This window comes from Sander lucioperca, chromosome 10 (assembly GCF_008315115.2).
Source record: "Sander lucioperca isolate FBNREF2018 chromosome 10, SLUC_FBN_1.2, whole genome shotgun sequence".
NCBI classification, from domain to species: Eukaryota; Metazoa; Chordata; class Actinopteri; order Perciformes; family Percidae; genus Sander; species Sander lucioperca.
Window position 1 is genome coordinate 25,776,388 of NC_050182.1, and position 16,313 is coordinate 25,792,700.

General features: G+C 40.4%; 1 protein-coding gene across 2 annotated transcripts in view; it reads right to left on the reverse strand.

The window, feature by feature from the left end:
- Nucleotides 1–355: 355 nt before the first annotated feature.
- kcnn3 (potassium intermediate/small conductance calcium-activated channel, subfamily N, member 3) overlaps nt 356–16,313 on the reverse strand; it is a 66,830-nt gene continuing 50,872 nt past the window's right edge. Inside the window, exons 8-10 of one of the 2 annotated variants that reach the window (XM_031299340.2) lie at nt 4,332–4,459; nt 3,130–3,199; nt 356–2,142 (exon numbers count right to left, since the gene is read on the reverse strand). In XM_031299340.2, coding sequence (XP_031155200.1) covers nt 1,723–2,142; nt 3,130–3,199; nt 4,332–4,459 — 618 coding nt within the window. In that variant the 3' untranslated portion in view covers nt 356–1,722. The remainder of the gene's footprint in view (nt 2,143–3,129; nt 3,200–4,331; nt 4,460–16,313) is intronic. The other variant, XM_031299341.2, reaches the window with a different exon arrangement.

A 16,313-nucleotide genomic window follows, 5' to 3' on the forward strand; every position in this document is an offset into this window, starting at 1 on the left:
ACTGTGAAAAAATATTATATCAACTTATAATCACACAGCTAACCAACTGTTGGATTTTTTAAAAAGTCAATTAAATTACTAATGTAAAAATCATTTTCGTATTATATTCTAAGTATAAATATTTTTCAGAGAATGAATGCAAAACAAAACAAAACAATAGATACTACAGCATCCCAGTCAATCAGACTCCCCTGACTTCAGACAAGTAAAACAAAGAGAAGATGATTTATTATTGATGGAGAACATTTTGACTGTTGTTACCTGTCTGCAAAACAATCACCAAATGTGGACCATTACGTTTGTGCAAAGCTCTGTCTTGTTTGAGTCAGTGTTTCTTCAAAATTAATCAACCAGATTGAAATGGCAGTTTAATAAATGTTTCTGTTCAATCTTTTTTTAACAACCATCCCAGGATTAATGCACTTGATACAACTATAAATTGTCAATTTTCTGAGGTTTTTATAAGAAACGTTGACAGAAATTAAACAAAATCAAACTCTTTAAAGTCTCATTTCAGTACAGCAAACCTACACGTACACGTAAACATCAGTTCAACTGAATCTGTAATTCAGTAAATGCAGTAATAAAGTCCTGTTGTAGTTGTGTTCCCTTCGCGTCACAAACATGTTGTGATGACTTATATGTCCCTCAGTGTCATACCAATTTATTTCAACTTCATCTGTAATTTGTGTAGTTCAGTGAGCGGTAACGTTTCTCCCAACTGAGTAGTTAAAATGTCACAACTATGCATTTTAAGTCTAAACTACTGCATCAGCTTAAACCCACAAAAGATAAGTCGTTTGGATGAACATTTTTTACAGTGTGTCGACATTGCTTGGCAGTGCTCTGTGGAGATTGACAGTGCATTGAGTGCTTGGCTATAGGCTTTAGTATTATCTTGTGGGCTACTGCACACAATTTATTTGTGTGAGTGTAAGTAGGGCCTGCATTGTGAAAAAATTTGTATTTATGTATTTATTTTTGTGCTGTATTAACTTGTATTGCGTGAATGATGTGTTGATATAAGTTATGTGTGTGTGTGTGTGTGTGTGTGTGTGTGTGCAGTTCATGCACTAGTTTTTTTTTTTTTTTTTAAATATATATCATGGTCGTATTGATCGACTCTCTGTTAAAGGGATGCTCGTTAACACACAGGTAGCATTCAGATAGAAAATACATCAGAAGGATAAAAAGTCATGGTCATTAATTCCTGATGAAGGGAGAGAAATTTGGAGAGAAATTGGGAGAGAGAAAGAGAGAGAATAAAAGGCCCTTTTCAGTAATCGGAGTGGATTCCATTAGGAGCTCTGAGTTCATGTAATTATTCCTCGTTATTTCTCCTCCCCTCTCCTTCCCCCTCCTCATCCTCTCTACCTCCATTTCTCACTTTCTTGACATTCTTCCTCCCCCTCACACCTTTCAGAGTCTCCATTTGATCTAAATTTTTCTTCTCCTTCCCTCGTCAAGGAAAACGCCCCAAAGTCCCTAACATGTCTCATCGTTCATACTGGCCCTCCATCTTAATCCTATTATTTATCCTCATAGTTCCGTCTTCATCCCTCCCTCGTGGAGCATTAGTTTTCGAGGATCGCCTCACATTTCTCTCCTCCTCCCTCCTTGTTCCTCTCCTTTAGTCTGAAGTGAGAGGACTAGCACAACCCCCTCCTCCTCTCTCCCTGATTTCTTTCCATATTTGTTTTGTCCTGGTCCTCGGAGCTGTCTTCAGCAGCTAGAAGTGCAGGTGTTTGGGATGGGACTAGCTTCCAGGCTCCCCTCTGGGCTCAGAGGTGGGGGTGACAGAGGGGATTCTAAGGCCAAAGTAGGGACCTGGGATGGGGGTGATGCTGGAGATAAGACCTGGACTGGAGAAACTGAAGCTGCAGCAGCGGTTAAAGACGCAGCAGGGGACAGTGGGACCACAGCACCTCCTCTCCCATCCCACCCATCCCTCCCATCCCTCTCTCGGAGCAAGTGGACCAGGGCGGCGTGCTGGGCGCTGAGGGTGGCCGAGAGGTGGGCAGGCAGGGTGTTGAAGCCGGCGGTGAGCTGCTCCACCCGCTGCTCCAGGGACAGCATCTGGCGTTCCAAGTCCTCGCTGCGGTCGTTGAGCTCCGACATGAGCTCATACATGACGCTCTGCATCTGTGAGAGGAGAGGCGAGGAGAGGAGAGGAGAGGAGAGGAGAGGAGAGGAGAGGAGAGGAGAGGAGAGGAGAGATGACTCAGTGCACACAGAGTGCTTTGAAGAAGGGACACCGATTGCAAATACGTTATGAGTGTTGCTTTATTAAAGCTTGTTTAAAGAAAATTAATTTGGACTGAATAAGTAAAAGGGGTTAGAGAGTGAAGCAAAAGTGGAAAAGGGCAGGCCTGAGGCTGGGAAGGAGTGAGTAAGAAAGTGTCCAAAGAAGGAGTAGAAGCTGGAATAAAGAAGAGGCTGGAGGGAAGTATCTATATGGGCGTTGTGAAGAAAAGGGAGAATAAGAGAGAGGAGAGAGAGAGAATGAAAGGAAGGCGGCAGCGTGTCCCTGCCTTGTACATCCTGGCCTCTGTAACCACGGTAAACGCACAAGTGGCCAATTAATATGAAGTCATTGAGATGGCATAATTGCACAATATTTGGTGCTAAAGGCATTGCTCCTTGGAAAGACACACACACACACACACACACACACACACTCAAAAGTTTCTCCCTCTTTACTCACTCCCTCTCCTCTGACAATCACAGTCACACGCTGAAAACACACACGCACACACGTGTTTCTGCACACACACACACACACACACACACACACACACACACACACACACACACGTGTGCTCACATTCTCACCCAGACACCCACACAGTAACAGAAAAGCATGAGCACTCCCTCCTCTCATTTCCTCCTCGCTCGCTCTCTCAGTCATCCCCGTTTTTACACTTGTTCCGGTTGCTAGGAGACACAAAACCACGAAAATGGGCAGGTCATCATTGAAACGGAGGAATGTTGTAGTATATCTTAGGGGGCTAAGGCATTTTAGGTATGAGTTACTGACCTGAGCGATGGTTATGTGTCTGTGAAGTGGATGTCCTACATAAATGAAGAGCTCAGATGTGTGTGTGTCAACCGTGTCTGTGTGTGACTCACCTTTGAGAGGTCCACTAGTGTGTTGGCCTGATCACTGAGTTTCCTCTGCTCCATTTTCACACTACGTAATCTGCAAACAGATACACGCACATTAAATACACACACAAAGTTGAAACCAAGTAAATACACAGTGGGCAGTCCAGAGAGCTAATCCCTCCGGGTCCAGACAATAACACTGTAGAGCGGTCACCTTGCCTGATTCAGCTTCATTTACACCTGCAGTGTGCTGTTGAATTTGAATGAACAAACATAGTGTGCTTTGAAACCCTGTAATTTTTCAATCCAGCTGAAAGTATACATACATTTAATATTGAGATAAGACTGAGACCTTCAGCTCTAGAGTAAGAGAACAGGGTAGTTTTAATATTAAGAAACCTTAAGGGGAATAAGGTCTAAGGGGAAACTAAATGGAATGAAATTAGATAAAATAAAACAAATTGTTTTTCTTCAGTCCAATTAAAAATAGGACTGTCAACTCTCAAAACACAATACAAGGGAACATTTGGTCTAAACTAAATGTCTAATATGTGTTTTCATAACATAAACCCTGTGGCTTCCTCCATTATAATTTGATGAGGCTGCACCTCCAGATGAACTGTTTTGTACTTGTATCCCATCAAATCACCCTGTTACTGTGTTCACAGTCAGCCTCACATCCACAGTCCACATGCTTTAAGATTAGCCTTTCCATGTCCCAATTAAAAAAAATCTTAGCTCTCTTGATTCTGGCTTTTGAAGGCACTCGTTTAAATGTTCTCATTCACCGTTCAAGATCAAAGGAGTAAGTGCCATTAAAGGGACGCTTAATTGTGATGCTAGACAGAGGATATACAAGAATCTCTGAGTAAACAACTTTCAACAGGACAACTACCATGGAAGAAAAGAATTACAATGCACGACTAAGTTCTGCTGTATGTACAATGCAGTGATTATTCAGTCCCACAACTGTATTTGTCTGGAGTGAACCTGCCCTTTAGTAGATGATGATTCATTTTGTGTGTGTGTGTGTGTGTGTGTGTGTGTGTGTGTGTACGGGGATTTATGCACTTTATCTGATTATCAGCGTTGATTCAACTTGTGGGTGGATAGAAAGTACAGCTGATTTCAAAGGCTTCAGCAGCTCAGCAGCACTGTTGTGTTCTTGTGTACATGTGTTTGTTTTCGAGTGTGTGTGTGTGGGTGGATGTAAGGTGTGGTCTCACTGATGTATAGCCTGGAGGAACTTCCGCTGGTGTTTGCGGACTCTGGAGTGGTCGATCTTCTTCATCAGCTTGGTGTGTTTGTAGATGAGCCAGGTTTCCCTCAGCACGTTAGCCGCTGCATTCTTTATCTGCTCGCATACACATAAACACACACACACACACACACACACACACACACACACACACACACACACACACACACACACACACACACACACACACACACACACACACACACACACATTGTTAGCAACAGGTAGCCCTTGGCAACTGAAGCAAGCAACAGGTTTGCCCAGATCGGTTCTCTTTTTCCCTCCATTATCCATTGTCTCCCTGCAAAGAAAAAAAAATCTAAACCATTGTTTTCTTCTTAGAGGCTGCCCTCATTCTCTCTGTCTCTCTCTACACACGCCGGCTTGCTTGCCAATGCTTTTCATGCACGCATAAACAGCTCTCTCCTTGGGGAGATTTGGCAATGAGAACCAACAGGAGTCTATCCCTCACACCCACTTCTCTCCGCTCCTGGCCTGTCTATATGCCACATTATACGTTAGAATAACTCAAATGGGCTGCATTAACTCGGCTGGTTGGAAGTAATTCACTAGAGTACTATTACAGTTTTTTACGACTGCTAACACAAAATTTTTACATGTCACACAATTTTTGAAACCTCTGTACAAAAATTACACACCAAATATCCAAAACCATAAGCTATTTCTCAGCCTTTCACTCAGTTTTCAATTGCATAAAACATTTTTTTCAAAACACTACGCACACTTCTCTACCTAAGACAGGAAGTGACTTGCTTTCCTTTTCCAAACACAACCAATCAAAATGCTACACTTATTCACCAGGTCACACACCCACTCCTCACATGTGCAAACACTAATTGCTAAACTGATCACTAACCAATCACTGCTTTAGCATAGGCATATGCATAAGTCAAAGGTCAGATTACCTATTTTGAACGATGGATGCCAACAATAGACAGAGAGCAAGATGAGGAGGAGGGAGAGGCAGGGGATGACAACGCGGACAAGTTTAAGGAGGAAGACTTGGAAGAAGAGGAGGAGGGCAAAGAAGTGAAGGAAGGAAAGCAGTGACGGACTGGGATCAAAAAACAACCCTGGCATTTGCAACACACCGGCCCTATTTTTGTCAATAACCTAGCTTGGAAATTAGGAACTCTGCCTTCCGAGTGAATCTTTCCACGCACCTCGCCGCAGTACAATCTTGAATATTTGTGGCTGCATGCATAAATTAACTTATCGAAATTACAGTTTTTTACGATTGCTATGACACTTTTTTCAATACTTTTAACAACTTTCCTAAACTCTTAACACAGTTAGTGCAACATCCGTCTGTGTAGGCTATACAATTAACACATTTCTTGTTGCTTTGACACAAAATGCATACAGTTAACACAAATTTAAAATGCTTGAACTTCTTTTACACACAAGCTCCACCAAGACCAAAACAATGGATTATTATTGACAAATTTACAAATGCTTTCACTCTGTATGTCAGAACAGATAACAACATGTTCTTAACCTAACTTATAGGCTAAAGTCAAAGTGAACAACTGATCGTATTGTAAATTGAAACACAAATATATCCCCTGCATTTTATACATGCATTTATTGAGAAACAGCTGATTGAAGCTATGCAAATAGATCAATCCCAGCTGATTCCCTTCTAGGAAACACACTCAGGTGTTGAGGTTGTTTCAATCGCATGATCATATGGTAGTACAGTAAAAGAAGAGGAGTACCAGGACAATTTTTTCTCCTTTTTTTCATAAACCATACATTCTATAAAGCTACTCTGAGATGGGTCATTCATTTTTTGTATTGAATTTCTGCAGCAAAAGAAACAAAATGGTGGCTGGGTTTTATGTGTCAGGTCTGTCCTGACACATAAAACCCGGCCACCATTTTGTTTTAAATAATGCAGTTTCTGTAATTCCATGGGATGTTAGTGTTTCGTATGACATTGTGCTATGATTGACTAAATGTTCCTGTTGGAAGAGAACATGTGTTAGTGTTTTGGAAGAATTATTTGATTTTGAGACATGTTTGCATTGTTTTGGTAGACATAGTGTATTGTGTTAGCGAATTATTGTATTTTGAAAATCAGTGTTGGAGTTTAGTTTACAATGTGTGATTTTGAGCATGAAATTAACTGTTTTGCCAGTTGTGTGTTGTAGGTGTGTTGGTGCGTTAAAAGTTTAGGAAAGTTGTTAAAAGTATTGAAAAAATTGTCATAGCGATCGTGAAAAACTTTAACCAAAGACAAATTATAAGTAGTGGTCCATAGGGATCGATGGGGGGGGGGGGGGGGGGGCCTTCTGGCATTTGCCCAAATTCCAGATGGCCAGTCCGTCACTGAAGGAGAGCCATCTCTGATGAGATCAGGGCCACACTTAGTGTGATCCCCCACACCACACAGACACACACACACACACACACACACACAGACACACACACAGACACACAGACACACACACACACACACACACACACACACACACACACACACACACACACACACACACACACGTTCTTTATTCTAAAAATAATACTTTTGGTGCACGTATGCTACTGCAACAGTAATGTTTTGCCAAAAAAATATTTTCTGTTTCAACATTGCATTGATATTTACAGTGTACTCTTCAACCCCTCTTAGCAGATTACTTTCACTCTAGAACATTGTATGGAAATGTAGATATACTGTAAGCCTATGAAAGACAAAAGAGCTTTTGATTTAGAACACATTTTAGAACAGTGTTTACATGGTATATCCAAAGATTTACTATTATGAAAAAAAATGCTGTTTGATGCAAATGCTTCATTTTGATAGGTGTTTATAGTATTTTGAATGCAGTTTTTTATATTTTAAAGGAGATATGAGGAATTTTTCATTTTGTGTTTTGCAGTTTTGGGAATTGTGTAGAATTTTGAAAAAAAGGAGACACAGTTTTCAAATTGTGTGTAAGAAGTTGTAAAAACTGTAAAACCAGTTTCATTTAATTATAACAGCAACTGAATAAAAACAATGGCGGCATACTCTCTAAACTTGCTGTCGAAGACAATCCTCATCCCTGCAGAAGATAGAGAGAAATAGCCTATGCAATGATGCTCGCTTATTGAAAAAAACGGATAGCCATCAGTGTTAAAAGCCAGAAGGTTGTTTTTATACTGGTCAAACATAGGCTCCAGTTTTTTTTTTTATTCACATCATCTGAATGTGAGATTGCTGTGATTTAATAAAAGACTCATACAAAATGTCTGTAGGCTTCACGTTGATTTCTGTGGACAAAGATCAGGATTCAGTTACATTAATTTATATCCATATCTGCTCCATTGTGTTTCATGTTACATAGCAATCTCTATAGGTTGCTATGTAATTACAACACAGGGGTCTGACACCCAGAAAAAAAAGTGCAGGTGGATATACCATAGGGAAAGCAGAAGGGCGAGAGAATCTGTAAGGACATAAATTGAATGAGAGACTTCAAAGAGCTGCTGAGCACTTAACAAAGAACAATTATACTCCCGTCTCAGAAGCACAAAAGACCCCGGCAGCTTGGCTAATCAGCACCTATCCACTGCAGTAGAGGACCGCTCACACACATAAGCGCCTACATATAAACACATGCAGACAAACACACACTATTGGCCACAGATGAAGAGAGTAGAAAGCCCTGGGCCTTGCAGATGTGTTTTCAATGACACGGAGGAAGTCAAACCAAAAGGAGCTAATCCAACATACGATAGTATATAGATAATATATCAGAGCCGTCCAGAAGATTAAGTCATGCAGCTAACTTTTCATGTTACCAATCACTCTTAATGACAGTTACAAACACAGTTAAGATATAGTATGTAAAGCTCATGGGAATAAACAAAATAAATATAAAAAATATATAATGTGTTCAGTTTACACGCCATGACCAATGTGATTTGGATGTAAATCTAGGGGTGGAGTATGAAGTACAGCCTGCTATGCCATGTTTCCCCTCTGAGCCTCATCTCCAAGTGTGTATCAATAGGATTACAGAACTGACACTGTGACACTGACAGAGCTGCAAAGATCCTGAAGAGGCATCATCAAAATGAAGACATGTTGATAGTGGGTACACCAACATCATTGCTAACATCTTGATGGTAGTGTTGCATTTTTTTTTTTAACATAAAATTAAAAATCACAACTGCTTACACTGCTGGAGAGGATATTTGCAACCAAACGTCAGTGATAGTCAGTAAAATTCAATTTGCCTGGATTATGTCTTATCTCTAGGTTACTGAAGAGCATATTTAATACCCCTCATATCTACAGGCCCATTGGTAAATTGATATGTCAAATCCTATTTATCAGTTGATTAATCATTGCAGGGTGAGTGAAATATGATGAATGATGGCATCTTATGTCTGTCCGGCCGGCTCGCTGTGGAAGTTTTCACACAAACTTCCAACATATGTCCAGCAATGCAAGTTGTTGCACTGCTTTAGGCCATTTCATTTAGACGATGTTAAGCTTCAATCTTAATATAAATCGTGGGGACTGCTTGGCATGCAAATGACAGCAGCTGATAATATCACACTGTGTGTATTTTACAGTTAATTCACCCCACTACCCTCTTTTTTTCTTTTCTTTCTATCTCCTCCTAGGAGTAGTAAGTAGAAACTGAGGCAACTCCATTTACAAAAATAAAAGACTCAACATGAGCCGCTAAGAAAACTCCACAAGAAACCAAACGACAGCAGCAGCTATTTCTCGACCATATGGCCTGTACTTTGGCAACCATGTTGGGGCCATATGGCTGGTTTGGGTCAAAGATCTGTTCTAGTTGCTCCCCTACACAGCACACCTTATGGCAGGTACATGAGTAATCCGTTAAAACAAGGGGTTCCCACATCTCAGCATGTTGGGGGGTTGATGACATATTGTTGAGTATAATTTAATCAGTACAAATATAAATATTATAGAAATGTCACAGGCATGACCACTATTAATAACAGTAATGTAATGTATTTTTTTTTTTTAAATAAGCATGGACTCAAATATTTAGATATTGGCATCAGGAAGTAAAAATATAAGAATTGGGCTCTGACACCTTGCTTATACTGAAAAAAAAAAAAAAATCCTGGATTGTTTTCCTTCATTTTCCATAGTGATGGAGAAGGTTAACATCAGAGAAAAAAGCTGAGGCGCCTGGCCTGACCCTTCCAATCCAGGCATTATGTATGCAATTAGTAATTTGTTGCTGTGGTGCTAGAATTACAATAGTGTTCTCTAGGAGAGCAGAAAACATAAACTAACAAACAGACCAATTACCTCGGCAACAACCTCCAAACTCATCCACGTGCCACGGCGCCATGTGTCCTTACCTGCTCTGACCTTCCCCTCACGGGGAAAAGACAAGGCATGCACCACACACACACACACACACACACACACACACACACACACACACACACGAATTTGTGAAACAAACACAAAAACACAAGACAAACAAATCAATTAAATCATGAAACTAAAGTAAAAATTGGCTTCCACTGGTTTTATACGTGTATGTGTGTCTCCTGAATGAGGTCAGATCAGGATGAGTTCAATTGATAAACAGTGAAACGGTGATGTGTAAATCCATTGAGTGTCAAATTATTTTTGGTCGCTGTCACAATATGTCTACACTAATAATGATCCATCTAGCTTGCATGTGAATTAAAAGGCTGTCGGAATAGGAGTTATTTTTACTGCATGAAATGAAAGCTAGCTTATTAGAAATCTTCGGAGGTTAGATTGCTCCCATTTGACTAGTGGTGTAAACATTGGAAGGCATTGCAGAAGCTCATTCTTGGCCGCAGCCCAGAGTGCACTCTGAATATTCAGAGGGCGAAGCTCAGAATATGCCAGAGGGACTTCTAAAAGTGCTCTGATTTAACCAATCGTCCGAAGTGGTGGCAGAATACACATTCGGATTGCAAATTTATAGAAAGACAACATTTTCAACTTTGCAACTCGACTTAAAAAGCTTCGGATCAAAGTACTGACCTCAGAAACAGCCATATGCACATGGTCAATTGGCTTATTGCTTCAATGAATGGCATTTAATTGACATGGTAGTTTCATCAAAAGGAAGGACACAGCAGACCACTCCACTGGCTTAGCGCCTACAGTAAGTGTGTCCTGCTTTTTCAGTTTTGAGAGCGCTCTGTGAACATTCAGGGCAATGTTCTGACCAGATGGACTTTCAGCAGGGCTCTGCCTTAACCAATACAATCAAAACACTCTGCATCAACAAGTCCTGACACCAAACATGATCACTTACAACCTCAGGCACATGGTCGACTTTGAGGCTATGTTATGTAATTTCCATCTGTATTAATCCTATCAAAGGGAGAGGAACACGTCACTTTACTGAACACTGCATGGAAATTAACCCTGTGCCTTGAACCTTGAATAATGTTTTTAAAGCACATCATCCTCCTTGATAAGGTTATTAGGCCCTCTTCACCCAATCTGCAACACACAAGATATCAGTCTTGTCGGCCGCGTCTAAAAATATGATCTGAGGATGAAAGCAGAGAACATGCAAATGACGGAAAGTGAAATATTTTGAAATATGTTAAAGTATCTGTCACAGTGTCAAAAATACCACACACATTTGAACTAAAAATGATCTGTGTGGTTCACAGATGTCTAAGGAAGTTAGTTTGCTTGCAGTTTTAGGGCTTTAGCTCAGTACAATCACACCCAACACGTTTTCTTACACAACACAGAGATAAAGACAACAACCTCAAACACAGACATCAATAACAACAGTTTCCACTGAAGCGACACTGATTGGCATTTTATTGACATTCTTGGTAATCCTTCAAAGAGAAGGAAACACCATTTCACGGATGTAGAAAGCCAGTGGGTGTGCTGTGTGTGTGTGCGTTTGTGTGTGCACACATATGATAACAGCAGGATGTAAAGTCTATCTTTGCATTATTCATTATAACGCCTTGAGTGATTGTATTCACTTGTTACTGTGATATGGCAAAGAATGGCCCCAGCCATGTAAATCAATATGCATACAACAGTTACAATCTTTGCTCTGTCAGTAATAGAGGGCAGGAGACAATTACCACTGCATAAACCCGAAGACCCTTTGAAGGAAATGTCACCAAGCAGCACGCTCCATTGTGTTGAATGAAACTGCTGTATGGTGCTTCCCTTACTTGATGCTTTTATAAGATGTTGCTTTACTTGATTGAGGAGGACATTCACTTTGAAATTAATGGTATGCTTTTCTTTATCTAGGGGGTGATCAGCATCATTTTTATATGATTTATATTTATGCAATGAAAATCATTGCAATTACTTATACAACTTACAAAAAGAACAAAAACGTCCGCCAGGAGCATAACATTACAGTTGCAGACTAATTATGATTTGATTTAAAATATATCCACATATGTGTTCAGCAGCAAAATAATCATACAAATAGATTACAAATTAGTGTGAGGCTGGTCTTTCATATATTTACAGTCACCAACTACAATAACACAACTCCATCCATCCGACCTTAGTCAGTTGTAGGCTACTGTAACACCTGAACACCATCACCTGCTAGAAAATTCAGGAAGTTAATATAGATAAATGTAAGGCATAAATTAATTAACCATACAGCTACTCCCACTCCAATTCTACAAAGTTTCCATTTGTATGAGTAGCATGACTGTAAACTTGACCAAACCTACTGAAATAAGAGTCTAAAGCCATTCTAGTAGTGGCTCTGTGAGGCTGAGCTTTGAGCTAAATGCTAACGCGACCATGCTACTATGCTCACAATGACTGTGCTAACATGCTGATGTCAAGTAGGAATAATCTTTACCGGACTCAACATCTTAGTTTAGCATGACAGCATGCTAACATTTGCTAATTAGCTCAAAATACAAAGTACAGCTGTCAAGATATTTCACTAAACGCCAAAGATGTGTTGTTGGCCCTATGGGAAAGGTAAGGGGATCACTAAAATCATTAGGATTCATCCTCTGGGAACCACAAATATTGTCAATATCATGCCAATCCATCCAATAGTTGCTGAGATATTTCAGTCTGGACCAAAGTAGTGGATTGACTGACCCCACAGATTTACCTACCATTGCTAGCAATGAAAAAAAATCCAAAATCACTACTTACATATAAATATTAGCCTAGAAATCTAGACGCACCCTAGTGGCAGCAAATTTAATTTGCACCCAGGGGGGTCTAGGCACTCTCTGTTGACTTGCGAGCTGGAAAAACCAAACTCTAGTCAGGCCAATCACATTAGGTATAGAGTCGGTTGTCGGGCTTATGGCTGCTGCTGCTGGGAACAGCGGTCTTCTGGTAGACTTGGAGTTAAGCTTTTCTTTGAGAAAAGAACAAAGAAAGGCACTGAAATCATTCTTAAAAAAGGAAGATGTGTTCAGAGTTTTGCCAACCGGATACGGCAAAAGTTTAATCTATCAACTAGCTTCGCTACCTTCTTCCTTGCTCTGCCTGGTTGAAGCGCTATCCTATTGTGTGCAGAGGGAATTTGAAAGACAACCGTTTATCCCACCCCTCAGATTGAGCCCTGTCAATGGTGAGTTCTCAGACCCAACATCTTGATGTGGGTCTGGCTTGTCAGTCTATAAAAATAGTGTAACAATATTCACTTTTATATAATGACTGCTGTTAAAAAACACCCAGTTTAAAATCCATCAAAATGGGGTTACATTTTGTGAACAGCTGCTTTACATGGTCAGATGGGTTACAGATTCTAAGGGACTGTTCGTTATTTATTTAAGGGGCCACCGGAGGAGTTTTGGGATCTTTATGCTAAAAAGACTTGACCCTTCCCTCGCCAGTAATAATTTTTCTATGACCCTCCAAAATGATTCAAAAAAGAAGCATGACCCTCCCCTTTTGTGCTAGCTTGCGCTTAGCAAAGATGTACAGATGTCATTTGATTTTTTACAGCCATGATATACAGGAGTTAACCTCTGCATTCTCATCTTACACATCCCACTCCTCTGTTATGGTGTGGTGGCCATTTCAGTAGATTTACTCACTAACATAGTTGTGAAAACACAATAAGCATGGAAACTAAATGCACACTTCCTGCATTACTGCATTACTTCAAATACTAAGTTACTCCTCTAGTAAACTAGTATTCATATGAAATAAAACAATAAAACATTGAGACCATTCAACAAAGGACACTGGAAAATAACAAATCCAACACTGGTTGCTATGGACTCGTCACTAGGCTTCCTCAGTCGTATATTTTAGCACATAGGTAAAGCTGCCGAAGCTGAACATTATATTCCAAAACAAATATGTTTATTTTTAAAGCAGATTTTAAATTACATTGTAACAATTTAACAATTCGCCCTTATGAAATCCAATCGCGGCACGGCTGTCTTGGAACGCAATAGACAGACGGTGGCGGAATGCTCCGACACTTAAATTCAACTAAAATGTAACCGCGAACAATCAGTGTTGGACCTACAGTCTGTTGAGATGCCTCTCCAAACTCACCATAAAACGTTAAGACACATTGAGAAAAAAGATCCGTATTTTGCCGTAATCCAATGACACGAAAAAAAAGTAATTCACAGCGATCAGTAGATCCACAAACAGAGTCACGGTGTATCCAGCAAGGCGTCACATTCACCAGCCAGCTCCAAACAGGTGAACGAGGCCTCTCCACTTCGCCGTTTAAACAAAGTGGAATAAACGTATAAAAGTCCAAATCTACACAAAACCCGCAATCAATTAGTAAGCTGACATCACATGTATATACATGGCATTTAGGAAACCTTTATTGCAAGGTTGGCACGGCAAGATGTCCAGACTAGTGCAACAGTAACTTTCGTTTTATGCGTCCTGCTGCTCCCATCGTCAGCCAGGTAATATTTTTTTTACTAAAGCAGTATATGAAATCTGATGTATTACCTACCACCATTTAGTTGTTTTGTGTTATTTAAGATATTTATAAAATATCTGGTCATGCCAGATATAATTAATTATTCCACACATTTTTTCAACAATGCAATTACCCATTTCAGCCACCAGAGGTGCAGTGCTCCCTCTGCCGAGGCGGGTATGGCTGCAGCCTGGAGCGTCCCATGTCAAGCCGTCTCGTCTCATGCCGAGGCGTGTCCAACGGTAAGTTCAGAGGGTCAAAAATACGAAATCGAATTATTTTCCAGATGGAGATACGGGTAAGTTCATGGGCGTCAGTTTGGTTTGAAATGTGTTGGTGACAGAGACGCAAATTTGGAAGTACATTTCCAGAAGTGCTGGGTACAATGACGCATTAATTTTTTTTTTCTCTTTCGAGCAAGTCATGTTTGAAAGACGCTGTCCTGTAGCTAATGAATAAAAACTTGGTTTAATGTACGTAAACAATGATCAATGATTACCAAATTTCTCTCTCATATTGCTCCTCATAACCACTGAAAACTGTCAAAAAATCCAACCCAAAGTGCAATTATTATGGAAGTTATCTGACATCTGACGCGTTTCTGCTTCACATTTTCAGCAGGGCAGCAGAGCGGCTGTGGGTTGACTCCCCACGGTTCTCATGGGCTTTATAAGTCATAACGTGAAAAAGCTTAACGTGGTTTAATGTACCTAAACAACGATCAATCATCACCACATTTCTGGTTAGATTTTTTGACAGTTTTCAGTGGTTATGAGGAGCAATATGAGAGACATTTGGTAATCATTAATCATTGTTTAGGTACAAGCTTTTTCCTCGCCATAGGCGCCAATGAAGAAAAAAATGTTAATGTGAGAACTTAATCGTTGGAATGTGAAAACTTAATCGTTGGATTTCGGTTTAGTTCTTTTGACAGGCTTAAGTGTTCATTATAAGATATGGCCATGAGAAATTTGGTGATGATTGATCATTGTTTAGGTACATTAAACCACGTTAAGCAGAATGTCCCGACAGGCAGCGTTGTGAACAGAGATGCTTGCAGCCAGCGCAGCAGCAGAGTGTGTGTGTGTGTGTGTGTGTGTGTGTGTGTGTGTGTGTGTGTGTGTGTGTGTGTGTAGGTGCCTGTGTGTGCCTGTGTGTGCCTGCCCTGTGGGGATAGAGATTGCTCTGGATTTTTGGGCATCTGTCGCTCAAGAATTATATGTGTTATGGACTTTTTTTTTTAACTAAATTGAGCTAGAGGTTTTCAAAAAAAAGTGGTGGGTACAAAATGACTCATGACGAAATCTGGTAGGTACGCGTCCCCACTGTCCCCACACCGAAATCGACGCCTATGACACGTTTGTTGCAATCAATTGAAAAACGTTTAAACTGTTAAAGTAACAATTTTAGCCATACATATAGTTTGCTGATTTCTGGATGTTATTGTTGTGTCCCTGATGGTGATTGGTTAACATTGTTAGCGAATATTATAACTCTATACCTAGAGCAATTTATGGTTGCAGACAAAGATGGTTTCTTTCTGTGATTTTCCTTAAGGTACACTCAGTGTCTTTAAAAAAAATAAAGTATTAAAGTAGTAAAGTAATTTATTCCAGACGCCAGCTTTTATTTTGAAAAGTAGAAGCTCGGGGACGGCACCAGGCGGGACTGCACGAGACGGGACGGCATGAGATGGGACGCTCCAGTCTGCAGCCATACAGTCTTGCCTCTGCCCCCCAGCAAACTCATGGGTCAGACCCATCTGGTAGCAAAGGAGGGCAGAGACTAAGAGCTACATGAAAAAATATGCACCAAACAAGCCACTTTGAAATGTTGCTTTTTTCATGAATACAAAAGTTGGGTGACCCCCCCTCCTAGACTAAAAAATGTTGGGTGACCCTCCCCTCAACAAAGAATAAAAAGACATGACCCTCCCCTATTTTCCTCCAGTGGTCCATTCCATAAATACCGAATGGTCCCTAAATACACATTTCTCACCTACACACACCCACACACACAAAAACACACACACACACACA